Source organism: Pristis pectinata, chromosome 2 (assembly GCF_009764475.1).
Source record: "Pristis pectinata isolate sPriPec2 chromosome 2, sPriPec2.1.pri, whole genome shotgun sequence".
NCBI classification, from domain to species: Eukaryota; Metazoa; Chordata; class Chondrichthyes; order Rhinopristiformes; family Pristidae; genus Pristis; species Pristis pectinata.
In genome coordinates, this window is record NC_067406.1 from 39,166,254 (window position 1) to 39,194,227 (window position 27,974).

General features: G+C 39.4%; 2 protein-coding genes across 2 annotated transcripts in view; one reads left to right on the forward strand and one right to left on the reverse strand.

Moving 5' to 3' along the window:
* Nucleotides 1-3,893, forward strand: part of ube2r2 (ubiquitin-conjugating enzyme E2R 2) — an 84,814-nt gene extending 80,921 nt beyond the window's left edge. The window contains exons 4-5 of the mRNA XM_052010311.1: nt 658-792; nt 2,688-3,893. Coding sequence (XP_051866271.1) covers nt 658-792; nt 2,688-2,907 — 355 coding nt within the window. The 3' untranslated portion in view covers nt 2,908-3,893. The remainder of the gene's footprint in view (nt 1-657; nt 793-2,687) is intronic.
* Nucleotides 3,894-8,577: 4,684 nt separating this feature from the next.
* Nucleotides 8,578-27,974, reverse strand: part of ubap2a (ubiquitin associated protein 2a) — a 69,228-nt gene continuing 49,831 nt past the window's right edge. Inside the window, 11 exon segments of the mRNA XM_052045165.1 lie at nt 8,578-9,460; nt 10,650-10,838; nt 13,777-13,841; nt 15,719-15,826; nt 18,655-18,751; nt 21,168-21,382; nt 21,755-21,836; nt 23,186-23,233; nt 23,409-23,500; nt 24,204-24,390; nt 26,626-26,695. Of these exon segments, the coding sequence (XP_051901125.1) occupies nt 9,365-9,460; nt 10,650-10,838; nt 13,777-13,841; nt 15,719-15,826; nt 18,655-18,751; nt 21,168-21,382; nt 21,755-21,836; nt 23,186-23,233; nt 23,409-23,500; nt 24,204-24,390; nt 26,626-26,695 (1,249 nt within the window). The 3' untranslated portion in view covers nt 8,578-9,364.

The following is a 27,974-nucleotide window of genomic DNA, read 5'->3' on the forward strand; positions in this document are numbered from 1 at the left end:
ATGTGGGAGGAATCCCATGCAGTCCCAGGGAGAACATGCAAACTCCACACACCACCGGAGGTCAGGACTGAATCCAGGTCTCCAGCACTGCAAGGCAGCATCTCTACTAGCTGTGCCACTGTGCACTGGAGTTTTCCACAAATTGTGCACCCTCTGAGTGAAGCAAATTCTCCTTACCTTGTTCCTAAATGTCATGCTCTGTATCCTGGGATTGTAACCCCCTGATTCTGGAACTCCCCAGTCAGGGAAAACATCCTCCCTGCATCCATCCTGTCAAGTCCTGTCAAGCCTTGTATGCTTCAATGAGATCTTTTCTCATGCTTCCAAACTCGTGAATACAAGTCTAGTTGATCCAATCTCTCCTCAAGTGACAGTCCTGCCATCTTAAGAATCAGTCTGATGAAATGTTGTTGTATTCCCTTTATGGCAACTATATCCTTCTGTAGGAAGACCAGACTGCACACAGTACTTAAGGTATGGTCTCACCAAGGCCCCTTCTGTCAATTTCACCCCTGGTAATGGCGCTGCTAACAAAGGACGGTGTTAATCGGTAAATAATTAGGTTGTAAATATACAAAATGTGCTGTTCTTGCAAAAGTATAAAGCAAATTTTACAGGAAGTAACTAAAATTGCTTTGTTTTAACCAAATTCGTCAGGACTATACTTTTAAGTGTCATCTCTTTATTGAATGAACCAAACACATTCTCACCAGCAAATGTGGATGCTTCAGTCATGTTCAGAAAATGGAGGGATAGCAAAGGAAAGGACAAAGAATATGCTGAGATCATCAGGTAAGAAATTAGGATGCAAATCGTTACTGAAGACTTAAAATTGAGGTGTATGTTCTTTGTTCAACATGATTTAAATAAAGGTTAACCTCTGTATATGGATAGACTTTGTCTGCATACTGTACCTCAGTGATTGAATCATATCCTTAATGACGTGTTACGAACCAGCAACAAAAGAAACAGTCATGTAAAAGTGTTAAAAACTATTTTATTAATAATTAATGATAATAAGAAAAATAAAAGTAAAAATGTTAGAAGTAAAAATGTTAAATCTTAAGCATCAACCCCAAAAACTAAACTCAAAGTGTGTGTGGGGCAAATTCCCAAACTCCAAGTCCAGGAATGGTTCTCAAAGTTCAGATCAGCAAGCCATAAGGTGAAACGTGAGCAAAGGCTTCTTCAACAACCACCATTGACTGAAGACTAAACATAGAGAGAAAATAGAGAGCAATTACAAAATCCAAATGTTCCACGATGGAACCCATACGACACCTCGGTGTCTACTCAGCAGTGACTACTCCACTGCTTTGATCCAAAACATCTGCCACCCCGAAAGGCACCCAAATAGTGGTCGTCCACACAAAAACCTGTTTCCCACTACAGTTTAACGACAAAGTGGACTCCACTGCTTTGTTCCGAAGTATCTGCGGCTCTGAAAGGCATCTGAGACGTGGCCATCCACACAAATACCTGTTTCCTTCTATAGGTTAACGACAAAGTGGACTCCACTTTATTCCAAAAATCCATACGTGGATTGTAGTGACAGACAGAGTTACTGTTTTCCATCCATTGATAGAGACTAGCAGGCTTCCTTCTCTCTCCTCCTCACCACCCCCTCCCCCCCACCCTCCAACTGACTGCTCTAAGTACATCCTTATCTCCTGTTGTTGTCATTACGCCACACACACACCACTATTCTCTATCTTAAAGGAACATTCACCAATAGTAACCTAGTCCGTAACACACATTTTTGGAGGTTGAATGTTGTCCAGGCACACAACCAGTGTTAATTCCTGTAACTCCTTGGTTCAGCTTTCCTTTTGGTTTGTAGTGGCTTTCATTGTTGTTAATGGTGTCTTTTGGTGTCACAGAAAACTTAAGAGAATTTACACAGGTAAGAAAACATGCATTTTTTAATCAAAATCCTATTTAATAAGGATTTTAACTTTAGCATGAAATGTGGGAGTATCTTGAATATTTTTCCCCCAGGCCTGATCTCATCTTTAATCCAACAGGTTTGTGTGGTAGTCACAGGCATGAAGTGTTCCTTGCTGTCTAGATCCACTCCAGCTTTCTAGGTTGTCTCCTTGTAATTTCTATGTCTCAGAGGGGCTAGTAGAATGCTCTCTATATCTCAAGAGGACTGGAATACGAAAAGAAGTTGTTCTTCTGTTGCCAAGAACCCTGTTCAGGCCCTATCTGAAGTTTGTGCACTGATCTTTGGGAAGGATGCATCTTGAAGAGGGTGCAAAGCTAATTCACCAGCATGTCAAGACTTAATTGAATTGAAAATGTGTTGCATTAATCTGGTTTGCATCCTTTTCAATTCATAAGGTTAACAAGGAATCTAACCAGTTTTTAAAATGATAAAAGAATTCAATAGGGTTAACATATAAAGAGAAACTGTTTCCATTAGTGAGGGGATCTAAAACAAGATGCACAGTCTTAAGGTTAGAGCCAGGCCATTTTGGTGTGTCATTTATACCCGTTGTACCTAAACTGAGTGATTGTGAGCCAGTAGTTTGGAAAAGATTTGTAGTTCTGTCAATGAATTTGACATAGAGATGCAGTAAATTTTGACTTCAGTGTAAGGTGCTTTATTCCAAGCACTGACGCAAAAGTTTGGCACAGACCACATCGATGGGTTCATTATTTATTATATTATTTTCTCTTATTAGGAAACAAGTACTCGCAACCAAGGCTGAAGCTGAAAAGGATGGGGTAAAAGTTCCAACCACACTGGCTGAATATTGCATCAAGACCAAAGTGCCTTCTAATGACAACAGTTCAGACTTGCTTTACGATGATTTATATGATGATGATATAGATGAGGAAGAAGAGGAGGAAGAAGATGCTGACTGCTATGATGACGAGGACTCTGGAAATGAGGAGTCGTGACGTACACAGGCCAGGGAAGGAGCAACACCAGCCTAGCACCAGCCCAGCACAGAACTTGTCACCTGCTGCATCCTGCTGTGTGGGTTGTGAAATGCTCCTTTTGAATGGACCTCTGAACTCAACAGATTGTCTATGAAACCTCCATACTATAATCCCACCATATAACTGGATCTGCTCTGTCTCTTCAAAACAAAAAATGTCCACATCTGATTCTTAAGCCCTTCGTGTCATGGAAGCCTATGTAAGCCCAGTAATTTGATTATGTTTTGGGAAGTGGGTGAGTGGGGAAATATGGAGATGTAGCACTCAGCAGTAAAATGGACTGCCAAGGTTAAGCTGCTCCTGTCACAATAGTGTGCATCTCTTGATATTTTTTTCTTAACTATGTGGTGAATTCTTTTTCTGGGGTGGGGGAGGGGAGATGGGGGGAGTGTGTAATCTACTGCTTTTTGATTCTTAAATATGTTAGCCCTTAGATTTTTCTTTGGCAGTTTTTACAAGCCTTGACTACATGGCATTCTCCAGGAGTTTGCATTGAGTTTTTTATTGTAGTTGTAGAAGTTCTATCATACGCTGAGTTTGATCAAGTTTTCTCAACTTTTCTATTTTCGAAAATTGTGGTCAGAGTTCCTGAATTTTGCTTTAAAACACCCAATATTAGTGCGATGTTTGCTGGAACTTGGCATATTTATTTTTTTTTGCAGTCGCTGGATTTTTCACTTGACAAACACGTTTACATGATGTAAGGCAATGGTAATAGATCAGAGAATTATATTAAATAGCGAAATGAAAACCAATATCATGCACTAAATAACATAATTGCTCTAATTTCCAGCTGCAGGTCTTCGAATTTTTTGTTTATTCGCTACCATTCATTTTCTTCCTTGTTAGGTATCTGAAACATTTTGTGTTGTCTTCTTTGCTATAGATTACTTTGTCTTTGCATCTACTAATAAAATGTGAATAAAAATGCTGGTTTTGTTATGAAATATGTAGGGTTCTCACTACTCTTCATTTTACTTTAGCTTGCCAATTAATTTTCACTTTCCAATTCAATAAAATGGCATCAGAAATTAAATTTGCTACAAAGGTAAGTTAGAAACATCTAACAAAATAATTGTTTCAGCCTAGCTTTGTGGTGCCAAAGTTTGGAGAATGCCTTTCTGATGGGCCTCCTGAAGTTTTCAATCTGGCTTGATGAAGAAGCCTGAATAAGGCCAGACAAAATTATGTTCTAAGATGCAGGGAAATGAGAGAACGTTTTAATACAAGCTCTCAAGCAATTCATCTGGTGAATACAGCACCTTGGATTGGGTTCAGTGCTCTTGGAACTGGAGAATTATCACAACTCAATGACAGAAAATGGTTTCTCTTCACTACCATTAACTGAAAATTGTGGATTTTATGGTCAAAAGGTGGTTCTTTAAGAGCAACCACTTGAACCAGATATGAAAGGATTACGGAACCATGGAATGTAATTCAACTTCAGTTGATAATTCAGTTTTTCCTTTTCTTTCTTAATTTTTTCCTACATTTTCTTAAATGTTAAGCAATCTGCCTTTTTTTTAGTTAAAACAAACAAAAGTAAAACCAGGACTGGAACATAAGACTGTCAAATGCATAAATCAAACTAAGGTCATCTTGGAAGTTACAGAATGAATTGGATAGGTGAACAGAATAATGTCAGTGATCTGGACAATCAGCACGATGTGATACTTAATTTAAGTCTGAGATTTAAAAAAAAGACCAAAGATCAAACTACTGAAAGTAAATTTAGGAGTGTAAAGGGTTTTCTTTTGTCAGGGCTAATTGATACACAACAATTTACCAATATGATAGAAGTAAAAAATCTTTGAATCACTTACAGATTGGATTGAACGACATGATCATGCTGAAGTAGAAGAGGTAAGATGGCTCAAATGGATTTCCTCATCTGGTAATAATGTCACAGGCAAAGTAAAATGACTCTTCAAAAGCAACTCGAAAGCATATGGAGGATCATGAATTGCTCATAAAACTAAAACTCAGGATATAGTGATCTGGAACATTTCAAAGTGGTTGTTAGAAAGAAATACAAATTATAATGTAAAGGAAAGAAAGGAAGAAGTATTACCTACTGTTAATATAAGCCTTGTATTGTCCACATTTCCAGTCTACACTGTAAATTCTCTCATCCTTGTTAACATTTATGAGGAGAATCCAAAGCAATGTATTAACACTTTGTAACAGAAAGACCAGTTGTGAATGATCCTGAAATTAGTCCTCTCTGCACTAGAGGGCATTGGTGCACACTCCATAACTATTCTTTGGCTATGAACTTGTTTCACAAGAATTGTTAGAGTAGATTTAAAATGCACGTTTTTAAAAAAATTGCCCTACTTCGGCTGAAAAAATGGAAACATAAGCTTTTGAGCTAGGGCATCTCCACATTCCTACTCCTTTCAAAAAAGAAATCAAACTTTCTCTGAAAAAAATCAGTTCCAATTGACCTTTCAATTGTTCTTGTCCATGTGTTGGTTCACCACCTTATAACAAGAGCTGGTCAGAGAATATTTGCTAAAATTTGGTTAGGAGACCATTGCCACTCGTTTAGGCCAAGACTATGTTCTTTTTTTATTATCCATTTCTGGATTCTGGGCATCATTGGCTATGCCAGCATTTATTGCCCAGGTGTAACTAGGGTGATGCTGTAAAAGTAGCCTAGGAAAGTAGTTGCAATAAAATTGCTTATTGCAACTAATGTTGTAAGTAAGTGATGAACAATGCACCTAATGTGCACTTAGTGGTGAGTGGGATAGCAATGAAGCTTGTTGCTGGAGTGTTGAGCTTTAAGCAATTGGAGATGGAGTCATCCAGGCAAATGGAATTTATCCACTTCAACCCTGATGTGTTGCAGATTGTAGAAAGTTTTGGGGCATCAGACAATGAACTGCTTTTTGTTGGAAACCTAGTTTCTAAACTGCTCTTGATGGTGGGGTGGTAATGGTACTGAATTTCAAGGGTAGGTAGACTCTTAGAAATGGTCATGTTATTCCTCTCACATAAATGTTACTTCTCTCACATAAATGTTACTTCTCCCTCTTTAGCCCATGCCTGAATGTTATCTGGGTCTTACTGCACAGAGACACAGGTTCCTTCTTTTGCTGAGATGCAAATGGGATTGAAGTTGTTCAGTCATCAACAATCATTCCCACTTCCAAGGAATTCCTGCAGTGATGTCCTGGGGCTGGGAGGATTGACCTCCAACCACCACACCCTTTATTTGAGATGACTCCAACCCCAGGCTCCAATGTTAACATCCACTGACTCAAGTTTGATCAGGGCTCCTTGATGCTACACACCAAGTGCTGCCTTTCTATTTATATAGTTACTTTCACCTTAGTCAGCTCTTTGGTCCATGAGCCAAGTGGTCTTGATGAAATCTCAACTGGCCATCAGGGAGGAGGTTAGATAGTTATTGCTTGAAAGTACTGTCATTAACATCTTCCCTCAGGTTGATGATTGACAAAAGTCTAATTAAAAAACAGCATCAATGCAGTCTGCTTATGAAGTTCAGAGCATCCACCTTAATTCACTTTATTTGTAATATTTTTAAAAAATTATCTCCTTCATTTGTCTAGTTTCCCCTTAAATATAACTCTGCTATTTTCCACAACTATTCCATGTGATAGTAACCCTCCTCACTATTACCCCACACGTAAGCACCCCTCACCTAAACATTTCCAAATTGAAATGCACAGAAAAACAAAACCAGGCATTAGAAAATCAATACAACACAGGCGACTGCAGCTATTAGAATCTAGAGCAAAAACCAAACTGCTGGAGGAACTCAACAGCTCAGGCAGCATCTGTGGAGGGAAATGGACAGTCAACATTTCAGGTCAAGACCCTCCATCTGTACTGTAAGTTGAAGGGCAGATGGCCCATATAAAGAGGAGAAGGGGTGGAGCAAGACCTGGCAAGTGATAAGTAAATCCAGGTGAGGAGGGTGATAGGGAGGTGGAGGGAGAGTGGAATTAGCACCAGAGTTTGGGAGGTGTTAGGTGGAGGTAACAAAGGATTGCAGATGATGGAATCTGAGAGGGAGGTGGAGCATGGAACAAATAAAGGAGATGGAGTGAGCAGGTGGGAACCGTAGGGGGAGGGGACCCAGTATGTAGGTGACGAGCTGAAGGAGGGGAAAGAAAAGGGTGATTGGGGGGGGGGGGGGGGGGGGGGGGGGGGGGGTGGGGGGGGGGGGTGGTTGTAGGAGGAACTGGGTAGATCAGGAGAGAGAGAGGGGAAGCTGGTTACCTGAAACTGGAGAATTCAATGTTCATGCTGTTAGGTTGTAGACTACCCAGCCATTTCTCCAGTTTGCAATAGAAAACCGATGCTGGGTGTAAATGGACTACAAGTGTGTACATATTTGCCCCACTCAAGCTCCTCCTTCAAACGTTTAAGAGGACTTTGAATGATTCAAGGTTTTTGCCTCTATTACCCAGGCTGTTAAATTATTGCACCCATTCATTACTATTGCCATGATTCAAAACCAATTTGTTTTGAAAGGAATAAAGCTATTTCCACTGGAAGAAAAGCTCAGTGACAAGATGGGATGGAAGCAACTGGCAGACAAGAACCACTGGTAACATGTGGAGACCAAATTTTAAATAATCTGGAATGCAAAGTGGATTCAATTCAATAAAATAAAAGCCAGAAGGGAAAAGGTTTACAGTACTGAAAACAGAAATTTGACTAATTAGGACAACACTGTATATTCCTTCTTTCAAATATTGAACTGGTTTCCACATTGGCTTTGGTCCTTTTGCCTCAACCCTTCTATCCATAAAGGATGGATTCCTCTCCACGTCTAGAATCCTTAGTACTTTTAGCATCTCTATCAAAACTCTTTGCAGCTGTAAGAACAAGCCCAGTTACTTCAAGTCCCTTGTTTCCATAACCATTCTTGTTCCTCTTTTTGTAGCTCTTCCATGAAATGTGGTGACGCAGGTTAGATGCAATACCAGCGTTTAACTAGATCCATCATACCCTCACTTTTGTACTCTTTATATCTCAAATATGAGGGAATCACTTCCATGTGCAGGCAATGAAAACTTGATATACACAAAGAAACATATGATCTAGAAACAAAATCACCAGGTGAGGACTGTAGAAACAAATTAGAATAGCTGTTTAATCTGATCTTGAGATCTTTACTGTAAGCAAATGGTTAAACTGCAAAATAAAAAGGATAATAAAGGCAATAGGACCTGCCACATTTCTGAACACAACAGGAGCAGCCCTCACCTGTTCTGCTATTCAATGAGATCATGGCCGATGTGTGTTTACTTTCACATGCGTCTTTTCTATACCTTTAGCTAACAAAAATCTATAGAACCCATCAAGTAACCTATCACCTACCACTTGTGGCAAGTTTCCTCCCTAGATGATGATCTGCAACTTGCTGTCACCTCCCCTGTCTGTGTCCCCACTATATTCATGACTATCTTTAAGTACTCACTTGTTCATACAGTTCCCTTTCAAGTTGAATAAAAAAAAATTGGGTGCATTTTGCCCTATCGGATTATTTGTCTCTTACTCCTTGCCTTCACGCCCAGTTTATGGAGAATGAATTACCTTCGAACAGTTAAAAAAAAACACATGAATAAATGTTCCACAAACTGATATTGCTCAGAGCTTTTATTGGATTGTGTTGGGGTTAAAATGTAAATTAAATTAAAATATTCACCCAACTGGCTCAGGGTGTTAAGAACAGAGCTGCTGCAGTGGATATCATTCTTGAGGTGGAGATCTTTGAAACTACTAGCTCTGGTTATCATAGACAAGAAGGGAGAGATACTAAATAAACATTCATGGTTCAAGAAACTGGGGCCTGTACACATTGAAACATTAAATAAATAGCGCCAAAGATAAATATACAAGTTATCAGGACACTAAAATTTTAAAAAATGTTTCTACTTATGAACAGGTTTTTGAAAATCATCCAGAGTCAGATGGAAGGTAAATTAACAGACTGTGCAAGATTGACACAAATACAAAATTGATGAGATATAGTCACATAATAATGTTATGCACAGAATCTGGATTTCTACAATAGTTTTGCCGCCTTCTTGGGATTTTCCATAAAGTTTAGCTAAAACAAAATGAAGGGAACCCTATTTTCAAAAATGCAAAACACAGTCCATTTATAAAGCCCACAGAGCTTAAACAAATATGCACTGTTGCTGACGGAGTATTTATTAATCTTCCCCTGTGAAGAAAGGCTTCAAGTGCAGAAACCACATCCAAACTCTACTATTACATATACAAATACATACATAAATATATTACATACAACAGCAAATCAAAAGCGAGCAACTGTCACATTTACGGTATGTTAAGATTTTTCTCCCCAACAGACATTTGGCCAGAGTTTTCTTCCTTCTTGTTTTACAAAGAGTGGGCAACAGCTTTCATCTTAATTCCCCCAGTATGGAGAACTACCATAGTTGGGTTTGTTAACCTGAGACTTCTGTGGTATGCTGTTCTGTTGATTGCGCTGCCCAGAACCACCCTGCAAGTCAAAATGCATAAATTGGAAAAATGTGTCAATTGTGCAATTAAATCTTTTAAGTTCATTGTCTCAATTTTCCAAATTCCCTCTCAACCAAAAGACACTAAGTTTTGCTGAATAATCATTTTATGGGGAGCATCACTACCATCTTCACAAATTGGCCACTCTCTAGGCAGGGAGAGAGTAGGTAGTGGGGTCGAACAAACCATCTTTGGTTTACAGAAGAAAGCAGAACTTCACGCAATCCTATTCTCAATCGCTAGCCTGCAAGTGATTAATTGGCATGCAGAGAGAACCCTAGCAAAGGTTTACCCTCAGCCTAGATCATCTGTAAAGCTCCAACAACTGCTCCAGCTATTGTCAGCATAAATTAGGAATCTAATATTTGGATGAAGTGATAAATTTCAATGCACATAGTGCAATTACATTTAGAAAGGATATCAGACGAACAGTTCGGTCTTAAAATTAAAAATTTTATGGCTCCAGTTTTGAATGCCTGCCCAACACCACCAAACCCTGCCAATTTGGCCAGTTTTTCCAAAAAGTTTCATTGTTAAATAGTTGTCAGTTCAGAACTTAATTTTCAGTTGTTGTATGAAGGACTCTGGAATGTAAATGGAACAGTGAGCAAGAAAGTGAAAATTCTTTCGCAAAGTTCATTTTTCAAAAGCAAGATACAAAAAGTTTTCTGCTCATTGAAGTAATGAATCCAGAACTCTTGTTTCACCACCCCCTCTCCTTTATAAAAGGTGTTGGCTCCTGCCTCGTCCACAACACCAGTGGTTCTCAATAGGTAATTTCCACTGTATGAATAGACTGTTCGCATGAATGAAACCAATGGGCTGTTGTCTACACACTCATGCAACTCATAGGGGGCCAATAAACAGCAAGAGTGGGAAGCTTAGTTAATTGGCCCCTTTCTAGGTCAAGTTGTGTTTCTCATTACAGTTGTCTGACTGAAATCCATATTTTTAGCCAATAAATATACAGCACTTTTTTTTTTGCTTATAAACTGTCACTCTGTGAAGTTGCTACATCCGTTAAAAAAACACAAAACTCATTTTCTTGCACTGTCTGAACTGGTGAACTTTTCACAAAAACTGCAAATCGACTTTGAAAGTTTCTTTCAAAAAAAGAAAATGTGCAAAGTTTGCACTTTAAAAGAATGTTTTCTTAAAACACGTGTTACCTGATTATCCTGCTGCAGGTGATGATGTAGCATTTGGGAGTGAGCCTGCTGGTGAGCTGACACAATGTGCAGGAAAGGAGGTGCGTACCCTGTAGCGGCACTAGGATTTAGCGTTCCTGTTCCTCCAAGAGCTGAGGGCAAATTGAATGGAGGTGGCGTACCAGCATGAAATCCCTGCTTGTCGAAGGACTACGGGAAAAAGAAAAAGATCATGTCTTAATTAAAGGTGAAGTTTTTGACAGTTCAGAGTACTTGTAGTAAAACAAAATTCAGAAATAAGAAATGTTGAATCCTGTGGCATTTTAAACCATCTTCCGCAATATAAAAATGATAGCCATACACGAGCAAAATATTCTGATTAAAACCTAGTCATGAAAATGTTTGGGTTACTGTTTCTACATTGCTTCAAGTACTCTCAATGCTGTTGCTTTTCTTTTCTCTCTCTCTCTAAGCAGAACTACTCCAGTATAAACACAGGCACTCAAATACTAACCAGGACAGAGAAAGTGGTTGCTACTTATCAGCCTACAAATGGGTGAGCCAAGAGACTCGACAGCAACTAGGCAATGAACCTTGTCCGTGCCAAAGACGCCATGAATAGAAAGTTAATTTGTTTTTCCAAATCAGTATGATCCATATTCTGGAAGCTTGGGCCAGCAGATATAGTGGCTGAATTTATGGGATGGTAGGGAGGAACAAGGACCTTGGGGGATTACAAGCAGATGTTAAATGAGAAGCCACTCAACTGTAACCTCAATTGAGATGCAACAGCTGCATTCAAAGAAATTACACTTTCATAGGTTTAAATTCGAAGTGTACACAAATGCATTCTTTCACAGGGAAATTTAAGCATGGATTGCTGAATTCCCATTGATATCTATAAGTGGGACTATCAAATCCACTTCTGGTGTGTAGTAATTAATTGCTATGCAACACTGTATTCTGATTGTATTAAGTGTTGGTGCAGATTCTTTGAATTCATATTTTAAAGAAATTGAGCAAAGATTGTTAAGAAACTGCGGACAGTTGACTGCCAGCTTACCATCCAGCAACACCTATAGGCTTTGATCAGGTAGCAAGTGCTTTTTCACAGTCCTCTGAAGTTTGCTGCCAGCTCAGGTAGGCTTTGTCATAATTGATATCCAATGCCTGGTAGTAATCCAGTTGCACACAACTAATATTTGGTGTCTGACTAATGGAAAGGAATGGTGCATTTTGCAAAGCACCGAGAATGTTGATTCCAAGAAAGTAGTCCCACACAAAATGTAAAACACATTCCTCCCAACTTGAAGGAAAGATTCACATTCACTGGTTTTATTGAAAATTATTGATGTTGTAAATGCATAGCCACATCCTTGTCCACTTTGTAGACTCCTCACAACTCACTTCTATACATAGCTATGTTTTACCAGTTAATGATATTATCTTTCATTCATGTCATTAATAGACTGCAAAAGCAAGATCAAGCGCTGATCCATATGGTATCCCATCAGCCTACCAACCCAAAAATAACTTGCTTCTTCTTCCAGATCTTTTGCTTTTAGCCAATCCTGTATCCATGCTAATTTATTACCCACAACTCCAAGCTATTACATTACAACTTGTTAAAAATACATACTACATCGACTGGTTCTAAACTGACTGTTAGATCCTCAAAAACACAAATATGTAAATCAGGTCCCTTTCATAAAAATCACATTTACTCTGCCTGATATAATTCTCCAAATGCTCTCATTTCTCCAGCACTGTTTACCAACAATGACTACATTAAGTTACTTGTTCTCCTTTGACCCTTAGTTTCCCCAATTTCTAGTATATTCAGAGACAAAAAATTCTGCAGATGCTGGAATCTGGAGCAATACACAAAAAGTGCTGGAGGAACTCAGCAGGTCAGGCAGCATCTGTGGAAGGAAATAAACAGTTCATGTTTCGGGCCAAGACCCTTCATCAGGACTGGAAAAGAGGGCAGAAGCTAGAATAAGAAGGTGGGAGGAGGGGGAGGAGCACATGCAGGCAGGCGATAGGCAAGTTCAGGTGAGAGAGGGAAGGTAGGTGGGTGGGGGGATGGAAGATGTAATAAACTGAGAAGTGACAGGTGGAAGGGACAAAGGGCTGAAGGAGGAGGAATGTGATAGGAGAGGTCAGTGGACCATGGAATAAAGGATGGGGGAGGGGATGAGAGGAGATAGGCAGGTCATCAAGGCGGGGGAAGGGAGCCACAGGAGTGGGTGGGGGGGGGGGGGGGTGAGGAATTAAAAGGGGTGGGTAGAGAAATCGATGTTGAGTATATTCATGTGTTTTCTTACTGTAAAACAGCACGAAAAACACTTGTTTAATATAAGAGCCATCTCCTTCCTTCTCAACATTATTATTTCTGCCACATATTTTTGAGGAGACCACCTACACTTTGATTCAAATCATTAACTTATATTACAAACAGAGGTCCCAGCACCGATCCTTGCTGAACACCATCTAATTAACAAGTCTGTTGATGACAAAAACTGGTGGAGTTGTGGATAGTGAGGAAGGTTGTCAAAGAATGCAACAGGTGGACATTTAGGCTGAGAAATGGCAAATGGTGTTTAATCCAGATAAGTGTGAAGTGATGCATTTTGGGAGGTCAAATGCAAGACAAAATTTACAGTAAATGGCAGGACCCTTAGGAGCATTGATGTACAGAGGGATCTTGGGATGCAAGTCCATAGCTCACTGAAAAAATCAGCTGCCAATTCCCCATCACCTAATTTAAATTTTTAAAAAAATTTTATTTACAGCGTGGTAACAGGCCCTTCTGGCCCAACGAGTCCGTGCCACCCATTTTAAACCCCAAATTAACCTACCCGTACGTTTTTGCAATGTGGGAGGAAACCTCAGCACCTGGAGAAAACCCACGCAGACACAGGAGAACGTACAAACTCCTTACAGACAGCGACGGAAATTGAACCCCGATCGTTGGCGCTGTAATAGCGTTGCGCTAACCGCTACGCTACCGTGCCACCCCTATGTGTTATTGGCAAAGAGCTTCACCCCCACATTGATAGAAAGCATGCCTTTTCAACCCATGGAAAACCTAGCAAAAAAGGCTGAAAAACCATACATTAGAACAATCAAAAAAAAATTTATTCACCTGTGTCTTGTATACTGAGCCAGTCATGTCAGGCACACCAATGTTAGTGGAGTTCACCGAAATACCTGCAACATAAAATGCATCATTACAACTGAACACTACTCTTCACAGGAATCCCCAAGTCATGACTAAACTGAAGCAAATTTTCTTAAGTTTATTTTCATGTAGTTATGTTTGTTGACAAAGATATACTTCAAAAGGAAAATCCTCTTCAGTCTGTAAATACACCATCAAATCATAAAGCACTCTAATCTTATTTATCTCTCTAGATTACAAAGGTAATCATTGGTATAGGAAACTGCTTCCCATCCTGCTACTTGAGATCAGAAATGCTCTAATGATCAGCTGCTGGCATGTCCCCATCTCCTGTTCAATTGCTGGACTCAGTTCAGTGGCAATGCAGCATCACTAAACAAGTCAGATGCACTTCACATTTGGCTCCTCAGCAGCCCAATTTATGAAATGAAGCTTGGTGACCTGTATTAATTCAGCATGATTACATCATCAATTAAGTTTTTGCCTCGTGCATTTTTGAGTGCAGGAACTGGGTCTCAGCGAGTAGGCAACGCTGGAACCAGGAACTCCAGTGGAAATTGCAAACATCAGCTGGTGAGCCAGATGCCAAACCACTGGGATTTCCAAATTATTTGATAGCAGATTAATAGAGCTTTACTGTAAAAAGTTGAAATGCCTCTGACACCAGTGAACAGCCAAAGGCCTACAGGGTGGTCCAGAGGCTCATGTTCCACTACCCCATGCCTGCTTGCCATTTACGGCTCTCAAAAAAGGGCCATGGGATTGTTGGGGGCAGAGCTGAGGGTGTGTGGCTGTTTGTTTAGGGATTGGGGGGGGGGGTATGGGTATGGGTTGAGTCAAGCACAATCCAACTTAATGTCAATGTATAGGTGAAGACTAAACAAAATTGTGACAATGTGGAAAGCAACATCCTACTTAAAAACCATTAAGGGTACTGTTGATTTCAGTTAAGCAAGCCAATTCCTTCTTAAACAACCAAGTACCCTCTAATACAGTTACAACCAAGATTGGCAATATTCCTTGAAGATCAGAGTTCTGCACAACTGTTCAATACTTGATAGCAGGAATAACTGACTCAAAAATAAACTAAACCTTTTCTTCAGTTACCACTATTGAAAACATCATCTCTTACCGCAGTACATTATAAAGGTAGAGCAGAGCATTACAAGGGCCTTCTCTGCCTTAATGTGATCTTAAACCAATTTTTTTAAATGGGCACTCTGTAAGAATGTCATCTGGACACCAATTAGGAGTCTTGGCTTACTTCCCCTTGCCTTAGTCAACAGTTGCAACTTATACCCTTTCCTTCCCCACAGTTACACAAGTTGATTGTGGGTTACAGCAAAGATGACATGAGAAATTGTGACACCCCTGATCTAAGTGGCCTAGCCTTATGATAGTTCTACAGCTGTTAACGTATATCAATAACCTTGCTTTTGGCAAGAACTTGCATAAAAAGATACAACGGGCAGCAACATTGGCTGTTCCTTTATTCAGATGACAAAAGAATGCTGGCTTTGCTAAGCAACATCCCAACTAAAACAACAAAATACCTCAGTATCACCTTTACCTAGGGATAAAGTGCATAACTGATGACCAAGCAGTTCTCTAATTACCAAATCAGAACTATTCACAAGGAATGGTGATTACCTGGAATGCACTACCAGAGAGTCGCTGACAGCATTGAAGTGTCTAGATGAGCACTTGAATCACCTAGACATAGAAGGCTATGGGCAAAGTGTTAAAAGATGGGACTGATACGCATGGGTTACCCGACTGGTCAGCAGGGACATGATTGGGGCAAAATGGCCTGTTTCCATGCTGTACAACTCATATCACATAGAGCACATTACATGAGCTTGAAGAAGCCTTACTACACTTAATGAAATTGACCCAGAGGTCTTACCTTTCCCTGGTCCAGCTGTGGATGATTTGGTTTGTGCTTGAGTAGACCCACTATAGGCACCTTTGCTGTAATCTCCGGCTCCAGTCCCTTGGTTTATTTCATCATAACCTGCTAACCAAGAACAAAGTTAGACTATCGAATCCCTGCAGTCTCAGCCTTACTTTCTGCTTTGCTACAATTTTTTTGTCCTTCCCCTGCAGATACATATTCCTATGGGTACCAAGAACCCTCTAATACCATGTGCGCCCTTCTTGAAAATGGATGATCCTGAAAACAATATAAAAATAAACTTACATCTGTAAATTAAATTATTTGCAATTCTGACTCCCAATTAGAAAAAGTGGACATTCACAACCTCTCATGGTGATTAATGGTATTGCAGTATTTGTTCAAAGAATAGAGACACTGAGTAGATGGCAAACTACCTTCTCCACACACAAAATGTTCTCAGGAGCATTTAAAAAATACCTGTAACAGATCAGTGGTGGCGAAATAAATCAGAATATTGACCATTTCATATGAGATATGAAATTGACATCTTATCATCTTATATGTATTACAAAATGACATATATATCATTCTAACGCTGTTACTAAAACCTAACCTGCCGTCTACTGTAACTGTAGTTCTTTATATCCTTGAGATTTTATACAAGTAACACCGTGGATTCCTCAACAAACACTAAAATTAATTTATTAAGCATAGAACATGGAAATGTGTTAAGTCACTTCATCAGATCCCACACTACAAAATGACAAATTGTGTTTAACATGGAGTCAACAAGGCTTACACCAAAAATCTTCAAGCATCGATCAAATTCACCTCAGACTCCAATGGATAGTCCATTCCACTGATTAAAAAACTATAGTTAAAGCTAAGCCACCAGAATTAAACTTGGATTCCCAAAGTTACTTTTCCAAAAATTAGTTTTGAAAACAAAAACAAATCTACATACCCAAAACACCGATCTAATGGCAAAAAGAGTAAGCAAAAAAATTAAAAGCTGCTTGTGGTTTTTCAAATCAAGTGCAAGTTTCCACATCTTTTCTTGCACATTGAGGCAGGTGACTTGCATCTGACTTTTTTAAAAACCTAAACAGAATCGAACTTCGGTTACAGCACAGAGAAAGGCCATTTTCCCTGTTAAGACCTAAACGGCCCAATGCAAGAGCAATCCAACTAGTTCCACACCCCACCACTCACCGTAAGCCCTATAAATCTGCTTTTTGAAATGCTCATCCAGCTCCATCCCCAGAATTGATTCCACCTTCACTAAGAACAATGATGGTGCAATCGAAACCCTAACTGTTCACTACATAAAGTAGTTTATCCTCATGAAAGTTTTGGTTCTTTTACCAATCATCTTCAAACTGTGCCATCATTCTATGTCCTCAAGTTCTTGGTACCTCTATCTACTCCATCAACTTCCTTCATAATTTTCAGATCCCCTTCAACCTCCTCTGTTCCAAGGACGTCAACCCTAGATTCACAGCTTACACACAACTAAAGTGCCTCATCATTTTAGTAAATTTTATCTCTACTCCCTCACACACTTCTACATCTTCCTGGAATGTGGCACCCAGAAACTCAAGCAGTGGCCAAAATAGGCACTTATAGAAGATTCATCATGCTATCCTTGCTCTAGCCCTCAATGCCTCATATTTATAAACTTTTAGATAAACTAGACATATATTCCCAAACCTGTTTCTTGTACTCCTTTCAGAATTCCTCACTCTTCCTAACAAAATGTAATATTTTAAATTTCTCAGCATTACATTTCACCTGCAAAAGTACTTGCCCATTCCTCAGTCTGTCCACATCACCCTGACATCATCTATTACTTTTCTCACAGTTCACTACACCTCCAAGTTTAATAATTTTCCTCACTTTTTTTCTTCCTCCAGTAGATCTGGCACTTGTCTGGATATGGTTCCACCAGTATAACAATCCTCCAGCATCATATCCAAATGGCTATTTTTCAAGAGATAGCAGGACAGTAAGAAGAATGCCATTTCAATTCCGAAAAGTAGTCTAACTAGAAATGCTCTCAGAAACTTTCACATTTTAGAGCTCAAGGATCAAAACTTTTTTTTAAAGAAAACAAAAAAGGTCCAAAAACATTTGTAGAACTTCAGCCTCATGACAGACCTCAAGTACATAATTGAAAGGTCCTATACATGGAACATTCTGTACAAGATGATAAGAGGCATAGATCGAGTTGGACAGTCAAAGACTTTTCCCCAGGGCGACAATGGCTAACATGAGGGGACATAATTTTAAGGTGATCAGAGGAAGATGTAAAGGGGATGTCAGGGGTAAGTTGTTTTTTTTTTACACAGAGAGTGGTGGGGTGTGTGGAATGCACTGCCAGCAGGTTGTGGGGCTGATACATTAGGGACATTTAAGAGACTCTTAGATAGACACAAGAATGATAGAAAAATAGGGGCTATGTGGAGAGAAGGGTTAGATAGATCTTAGAGCAGGATAAAATGTCAGCACAACATTGTGGGCCGAAAGGCCTGTACTGTGCTGTGATGTCCTATGTTCTATTCAATAAATGAAGGCATCCTCTGTTGGATGAAACATTAAACAAGGACAGGTCTGCCCTCTCAGGTGGGTACAGAGGTAATACTTTATGAAGAGGAACATCTGTTTCTGCTGATGTACTTTCTGACATTTAGCCTGAGATCACTGATTATCAAGCTATGTATCTCATTGCCAATGATAGGACTAGGCACCTGTAGGAATAGGGCTTCAATGTCCCGGGTCAAGAGAGAAAGTTGGGGAAATGGAAGGAAAGTATGCAGGAGGAAATTAGCCATTGGTGTTCTAGCTAGGAGAGCAACATAGAACAGTATAACACTGGACAGGCCATTCAGCCACGATGTTGTGCCGATTAAGTAATGTCTTCCAATATTCTAAACACCTTGAATTACCTGTTCCATATCCATGCTGTCCATAGTTGGATGCCTGTTGAAAAGGTGCTGAAGCTGCGTTCATATTCATACTATGTTTTGCAGATGCCGGAGGAACCTACAAGAGCATTTGAGACATTTTATTCCCTTAAATTAGGAAGCAAAATTAAGAGCTTTTTTTAAACCATACTGCAAGGGTTAACCAAAAAACACTTTTTTTTTAATAAAACATGTTTGTGGAAACAAATTTTAGTTTAAACGAGCAAAAATAATCAAGTCCTTAGAGAACAACTCAAATTACACTCCAATAATCATAATCTCAGTCCCTCTCAAAAAATACAAAGCTATTTTACTCACTTAAGTAATCTTTTACAGTAACATTCATTCAACTGTACAAGTTGAAGTACCACAGAGAGTTAAGCAGAACCTTTTTAAACATATGCCTTCTTGTATCTGAAGAGCAACTTATTAAATGATTCTCGAAATACTTCAGATTTTTGCAAAGACTCCAATCTAAATACAGCAAACTCATCTCAATGAACCTTAAACAACAAAATTAACATGGTCCTTTCCAGTTTCCTTCTGTGTCTGGTCATTTTAATTATCTTTTCTGCTAGGAATACGTGACCTATAGTAAATAAAAAATATTGTTCCCAGCACTATTTACTTGAAGATTGACCAATTTCATTTTGGGAAGAGTGATGGTCTGTGGAGGGGCAGGGCCAATGAAGATCCAGGCTGGGGCAAAGAGCAGAGGGAGGGAAAGGATGCACAGGATAAAGAGCTACAAAATGCAGAGTTGGAGGGAATGCCCAACATCACAGGCCATGCTAATGGAGAGAAAAACTAAGCCAATACTACAGATGAATGATACATAGTTGAAATGGTCAGCTCCTAGACAAACAGAAGAACCAGCCATAGTGGATTCCACTCTATCATCACTGGCAGACCCCTTAATGGCATCTCATCTATTTCCCACACCTCTGCTCTCACACTCTCCCCTCATGGACAGAGCAAGCAAAGTTCCCCTGGACCTCACCTTCCACCCCACTATCCTCCACATTCAATCGATCATCCTTTGCAATACTCACCAACATCAGCAAGGTTCCACCACCAGACACGTCCCATGCCCCTGCTTTCAACTTATCGAAGTGACCATTCCCTATAAAGTGACACCCCGGCCCTGAGAAAAAGACTGACCAGACAGTCATGTCTACTGCTCCAGCTTCCTCAATTTTCTTAGTACCGGTGTATTGCATTCAATGTTCACAATGTGCTCTCCTGTACATTGGAGGAACAAACACAAACTGGCTGATTGCTTTGTGGACCAGCTGCTTTCAGTCTGCAGGGGAACACGCAAGCCTCCTGCTGTTTGTTACTTCAATTCTCCATCCCATATCAGTTTGTGGTAGTCTTCACTGTTATACTGAAGTCCGTTGTAACCTTGAAGAACACTTCAGCTTCCATCGCAGAATGATGCAGCCTTCTGGACTCTACAACTTCTGGCAAGTCACTCTGTTTGTTTCTGCTGTGGGTCACGCTATAAATGGTTCAGTTTTTGTCTACACCAGCACAGCCCGACTTGCTGGGCATTTCTCACAGATTGACATATTGCAATTTTTACATTCCTTGTTTGTGTTCCCTTACTGCCCTAATTTCACCGCTTTTATGTCCCTTTGTTTCTTCTCTCTCTAACTGTCCTTATTAACTTATCAAACAGATTTCATCTGTAGTCTATTCCCGTTAACACACAAATGAGAGGAAACAGAAGGGCATGCTGAACAAACACCAACACAGACCAGGCCAAATGTCTTATTTTAGAATTATACACTCCACTTACAAAGCAAACTGCAGACGGAGACCGCGAACTCCTAAAAGTAAAACCGTTTCTTCCTCTTTCCTACTCACTGTATTTGCTATAACTACATTCAGATCCAAAGATATAATCTTACACAGAAAATGCCAGAATTGCACATTATTGTAAAACTGTCATGTAGACATTATAATAGGGCTACAAGAAATTCTGTTGAACAGTACACATTGAAGTTTATTCCCTACAACTTTTCCATTATTAACTCTAGTAGTGCATTTCTTCTCCTCTGTCCAAACTTCATTCAATTTGCTCTTACAGCCATACCCATTCTGGCATTTTTCAATTATGTTCTATCATTTAAGATTTCAGAAATTGATCCCTCTTAAATTTATGGTTCTAAATTTGTCAATAAAACACCATAGTTGCAAATAACTTATGGAGATGAAAATAATACTTGGCTAAATACAATTATTCTAGATCATGCATGAGACTCATTACAATAAAGTCCTGTCTTTTCCAGGAAAGAAAAAAAAGAGCAAGAAATTCTCCTGGTGCCCTGACTCCAACTTCAGAACAGTAATGAGTAATCGATTTTGTCAATATGCAACAGTCTATTTCAATAGTAATCAGTTGCAATATCCTAGAATATATCAAGCTCTAACATTTCAGGATACAAAACATCATAATCAATAGTACAATACTAAAGATACAAATTACTTACAAACATGGCAGGCCCATACTGGAATGTGCTGGGTACTCCAGGCATACCAGCATAATATGGTAACCCCGTGTAACTGTAACCTGGAGGCAAGGCTGGGTTTAAGAAGGCCTGTTGAGTGGTGTGATGACTTTGGGTCTGATTTTGCTGAGGCTGGGTTAAAGTTGTTGCTGGAGCAGGTGAAGCAGAGTCGCCCCTGCCAAATTTCGCTAACTCACCTAAGATGTGTAAGAACACTTAATTTAACGTGAATCAGTAAAAAAAACTTTTGTTATAAGTGAACCATTAATTTGTTAACAGTTACATTACAAACTCATTTGATCATATCCATGTCTGAGCTATTAACTGAACATAACAGATTAAGAATAGAGATTAATTTTAAAAAAACCAAGAGCAGCATTACTCAATGGAAGCATTAAAATGTTCAACATAATTAAATATCATTGTTAGAAATGAGAAATATTAAACCACATTTTCTCTTGCACAATTGAGGGAGAGGTTGCATTAACCTACTGTGCTGAATAGAAACTTCTCAAAAGACAAAATGTACAAAGTAAAAGGACAATGTAAAAGAATCTGTAAAAACACACCCGAGTATGGATTACTTGCAAGATTTCCATCTCTGCTTGCAAGTGCCGTGGCTGGAGCAGGAAACGCCATTCCATAATAATCCTACAGTAGTGGGAGTTGTTTGGGGTGGGGGACAAAAAGGAGGGAAGGAAAAAGGAGAGAAAAATACATGCTGGATTTACAATAATATTAATAGAAATAACAAGCCTAGGGGCATTCATGTTTGCTCTGCCATTTAATAAAAAAAACTTGGCTAATCATCTGCCAGATCCACCTCTATCCCTCGATACAAAGAATTTACTGATCTCATTTTTCAATATACTCAACAACTCAGCATCTACATGTCTCTGCAATAAATAATTCTAAGGATTTGTAAATTCCACTGAAGATTTGTAAATTCCCCCTTTAAGGTAAGAGAGGAAAGATTTAAAGGGGACCCAAGGAGTAAGATCCTCCCCACCCCCCACCCAGAGGGTGGTGGGTATATGGAACAAACTGCCAGAGGAAGTGGTTGAGGCAGGTACAATTACAACATTTAAAAGGGCATTTGGACAGGTACTTGGATAGGAAAGGTTCAGAGGTATATGGGTGAAACACAGGAAAATAGGACAAGTTCAGGGAGGCATCTTGGTCAGCGTGGATGAGTTGGGCCAAAGGGCCTGTTTCCATGCTGTATAACTTTATGACTCTAATGGGTAAAGAAATTTCTCATCTCAGTCTATATACTCAAAGAAGAAAAACGTAGAAAATAAAAGCTAATGTTTAGTAATAAAGACACTCAGAAGTCTAGCAAGTCATCAAAGATGGAAATTCACATTATGGATAACAACTGTTTCAACATCAGCTGTCGTTGAGTTAGCAGTGTTCTGCTTCAAATCAGAAGTTATTGGGTCATATACCACACGACAACTGGAGCACGAAAATTAGCTAACATTCTAGTACAATACTGATGGAGAGCTGTATTTTTTATTTTAAGTAGTCCAGTCTTTTGGATCAAACAGTAAGTTAAGAACTCCAAGCCCCCTCAGATGGTTGTAAAAGTGCTATTTTAGGGGGAAAAAATGTGAGTATTGTCCAGTGTTCTTCCATGCATAATCTGTAATTTTCTACATCAAAATGGTGACCACACTTCACCAGTTGTTAAACACTTTGGGATAACCCCAGTCAGTGTAAAGCTCTGGAAATTTAAGTCCATTTTGTTTACGGCAGTCCACTCTAAAGAATGGAGGCGGATGTGTTTATGAAACATAAAAATGAATCTGTATTTGGATGTTCCATAAATCCTTCTGAACCTCGGATTACACTTAAGAAAATGACACCCCATAGATAACACACAAGAATTGGTCTGTGTCAACAGCAAAAGTGGCACTGACCTCTCTTAGAACTTTAAAGACAGTAATCAAGATATAATTCAACCAATACTCAACCAGTATGCAACAGATCAAACTAACCATTGGTAGCCTTGACTGAAGTACCTGTAGGTCATCATAGCCATAGATCTATTTCAAAAAAGAAAAACAAAAATCAAAACAAAAAATAACTCCAATTTGTTAACTAGTAAACATTTTTTTTCCTAACCAAAGCAAACTTATCAAAAAATATTGACACAATTCCCACAAGAACAAAATAGTAACTAAGTACTACATTCAACTAATAAAGTTCATTCACTCTTACTGGGTATGCAGGCAGCAGTCCACCTGGTCCAACAATGTACTGATTGTGTAAAATAGGAGGCACACCTTGAGGAAGATTTGGCGGAGCCTTTCCTGCAATGAACAAAAAATGTTAAAAATGTGTAAATTATGGAAGAACATGTCACGGCTCATGAAGTTCATTCCAGACTCATTCTATACAATATACAAATGCACTTAAGCTCATGTCACTCTATTACCTTGTCTGATATAGCTCAAAAGGTCATCACCCTTTTATCACATTTCTCCCCCATGCCCAGAGATCAGATAAATTTGACATTCCTTTTAACTAGAGCTCCCCTTAATGTATTGATAAACCCTGTTTGGGCCTCATGATCGCTGTCTGCTCATCTCCCACCTTCCAAGGAATGCATTTTAATTTCTCAAGTCAAGGGATAGTATTCTTCATCTTCTGTAGGTGAAGACAAAAGTTCCAAGGAAGCATGGGGCTGAAGGAGATTAATGCATGTTTACATTAATAAGGTGAGGCTAGTGGAAAAAGTGCTGCACTGTTGCAAGTGCAGTCTTTCAGATGAGTTGTCAACAGAGGTCCTGTCTTCTCTCTCAAGTGGACATGGAAAAGATCTTAACAAAGGAGAATAGGGTCCCTGCGCAATATTTATCCAATCAACATAAAGAAAAACATTCTGAACATTACCACAATGTTGTTTCTAAAACTGCATATTAACTGACACATTTGCTACATTGCAGCAATGACTGTTCTTTAAAGTATTTCAGTATTTCAGAGTAGACATTTATAAACAAAACAGCTTTCTACCTGAAGATACAGAAGGAACTGCCCTTGTGGCAGCAGCTGCCATAGATGGACTACCTGACACTCAGTCCAAGGCTGTGGTTGTGCTTAAGCTGCTGGAGGTATTAACTGATGATGTGGTATTCGTAGCGAATGTCAGAGGAGTAGGGAAGGTTGTAGAAGTCTGCAGACTGCTGTCAACATTTGTGTGCTGAAGGGAAGAACAAAAACAATGCAAGCAGCACAAAATTAAGAAATAGGATGAACAGTAGGCCATATAGTCCCTCAAACCTGCTCTCTCATTCAGAATGAATATGACTGGTCTGCCCACGGTCTTCACTCCACTTTCCTGGCCGCTGTTCGCAATAACCCTCAATTCCCTCAAGTATTTTTAAGTGAATATATTCAAGGCTGAGATAGACAACAACTGCACCTCCTCAAATCCAGGTAGAGAATTCCAAAGGTTCATGACCCTCAGAATAAATTTCTCCTCATCTCCATTTTAAATGGACAACTACTTATTCTGAAACTGCGGTATACCTCCCAGCTCTAGATAAAGGGGAAATATCCTCCCAGTATCCATCATGCAAGGCCACTTCTCATTCTTCTGAATTCCAAAGAGTACAAGCCCAACCTTTCTTCATACAACAACTCTTTCATCCCAAAAATCAATCTTATGAAAACTTCTTGGAGTTGCCTCCGATGCAAATATACCCTTAACTAAATAAGGAGATCATATGCTATACTTTCAGGTTTGGTCTCAGCAATGCTCTGTACAGAATGCAAACAAGACGTCCCCTACTTTTTTTTAAACTCCATTTACTTTGCAAAAAAAGCCCAACATACTATTTGCCTTCCCAACTGCTTGCTGTTACTGCATCCTAACTTGTGTTTCATATACAAGGACACCCAGGTTTCTGTGCTGCAGCATTCTGTATTCTCACTACTTAAACGTTTTGATTTCTATTCTTCCAAGAAGAGGGGGCAACATCTCATCTCCCCTTCTACTATCACCACCCTGTGCCCACCCCACCTCCCCTCTTTTGCACACCTATCACTGCTCTGCTCTTCCCTCCTATATATTGGGCTTCCCTTTTCCTATCTTCAGTCCTGAAGAAGGGTCCTGACTTGAAATGTTGACCACCTGCTTTCTCCACGGATGCTGCCTGGCCTGCTGAGTTCCTCCAGCATCATAGTGTTCTTCATCTTATTTCCCCACATTATAATGTATTTTCCATATATTTGCTCAGCCTAACTTTACCCATTTACCTTTGCTAATTCTGCCCTCCTCCCAACTTGCTTTCTTACCTCTAACAGAAAATTTGGCTACAGTACATTCTGTGCTCTCATCCAAGTCATTAATACAGATTGTAAATAGTTAAGGATCCAGCACCGATCTCTGTGGCACCCCACTAGGCAACAGTCTGCCAAACTGAAAAAACTCATTTATCCCAACTCTGTTTTGTGTTAACCAACCTTCTATTCATGATTAACCATTACAGCAATGCCTTGAGCTCTAATCTTGTGCAGTAACCTTTTACATAGCAACTTACTGAAAACTTTCGGAAATGCAAACACACTATTTATTGGGTCCCTTTTATCCACTCTGCAGATTACATCATCAAAGAATATATTTGTCAAACACCATTTCTTTTTCATAAAACCACACCAACTCTGCTCAATTATATTAGGATTTTCTAAGGTGTCCTGCTACCACTATTTAATGTTGGATGCCAAGAATGAATGATATTAGGTTAACCATCTCCTTTTAGCCTCCCCTAGCCATTCTAAAGACCAACAGCAAAAATTGCTACTTTTGTTGAATCTTTCAGAGTGAAACACCCAACAGAAACACAGCAGTTAATAACGTTAGGAGATTGTGGTGATTTATATGTTTTACTGTATGTGTGGACTGTTGTACTTATAGAATGATAACCCAAAAGTAAAATAGCACAAATCAATGCGAAATTTAAAATGGCAAACTGAAATATGAACAGCTCTCTATCCAAAACTATTGCTTCACCTGCTGAGTAATTTCATCCATTAAGAACCTGCAAGCGTTTTAAGCATCAAAGAGGGAAACCAAGGTGGTAATTTTCTGATGGTCATGTCTAGATGAGCGCAGCTCCAACAAGACTCAAAATTTAAGTTCCACTACCTGTATATTTTACAAATCACACACCACTCTGACTTGGGAAGCACTTCCTGCTCTTTCATTATTTCTGAGTCTAAAGACTAGAATAAACTCACTCAACATTACTACCAAAATGTCTTCACCCACAGGCACTGCAGTGGTGTAAGAAAACATGCCACCATTACCTTCTTAAGGGCAATTAGGGAAGGGTACAACTGTGGGCCTTGCTAGCTAAGCCCACATCTCACATACAAGTAAAGGAAAATTTTCACTCATGCACAAAGGCAACTCAAAAATTTTTTACATACTTACTGCATGTGATGAGCTTGTGGTCAGTGAAGAGACAGAGGAAAGGCTGCTGGTTTGGTGGCTTGGCACAGAACTGCATACAAAATATTACAAGGAAAAAAATAGTTTAGCTTAACTGCACTATAGAGAACTTAAATACTGAAGAGTCATTAAATCAGCTGGCTAGTTTACAAACAAATGGAATCACTGGAGCTGTTGAGAATGCAAAGACAACTCAACAAGATGTTATCTGGGATGGCTAAAAGTCTCATCCACAAGTCACATCTCACCTCTCAGGGGCAGCACTTCAAACCAAAAACAGAGCAACTGCTCCATAATTTGGAGCAGATATCCTGTTTTGGCAGTAATAGGCAACGCCAACCCAAATATCTCTCTTATCCCTATATAAAACTTAACAGAGCTGAAAATGGATTTATTACAAAAAAATAAGCATTTATTGAAAATAAGAAATTACAAATGCTGGAAATCTGAAATAAAAACAGAAAATTCCAGAAAAACCAGCAGGTCAAGCATTATCTGTGGAAAGAGACACAGTGAACTTTTCAGGTCTTTTGTCAGAACTGGCCATTTCTCTGCAGAGAAATTTCTCTACACAGCTCTCCCGGCCCCAAGATTTCTCTAAGGTATCAAGTTCAACCAAGGAGGGGGAAAGCAGCAATCAGAGCCAGCAGTGATGAGAGATACTGAAGGATCCAAGCAGGTACAGCCAGTCCCCAGCAATGGCCTTACACTCGCCATTCCAGGCAGGATACAGCTCTAAGCCTTGCACCTCAGCATTGCATGGAGAGCAGGGGTTCAAACCATGTTCCCATCACAGCAGCACACAGCCCGAGCAGCTGTCTTTTTTGAAGTTCAGGGGGATCTGTATCTGGAGAATCAAGAGCACCATAACCAGTCAGCGCTCTCCAGGGTAGCATGAAACTAGGGTATAAGTGTACTGAGAATGATTTAAATACATAAAAATACTTAATCAGACTGGAATACAGTAGTTATTGGCTAAGCAATTGTATTTAAAATTTCATAAGCCGTTATAAAGCTGTGCTCAAAATAGGCCCAACTGTGAACAATTCAGGCTTCAAGTACAGTATTTTTGATAATGGACCAGAAGATTACAAAACTCATCATCTTTGCACCAATTACAATGATATTAACTGAAGTGAACGGAACAATCAAGCACAATCTAGTATAAAGTCAGCCTTTAATTCTATCCACTAATGTAAACTCCACACAAATACACTATTAAGAAAAAGCCACACAAACACTTTTGCTTCATTTTACAAAAACAAAGAACTCGTTTTAAATTGACAATTTTTATACAGAGCTTCTTGCAATTAAAAATGCGCAGAAGAAAA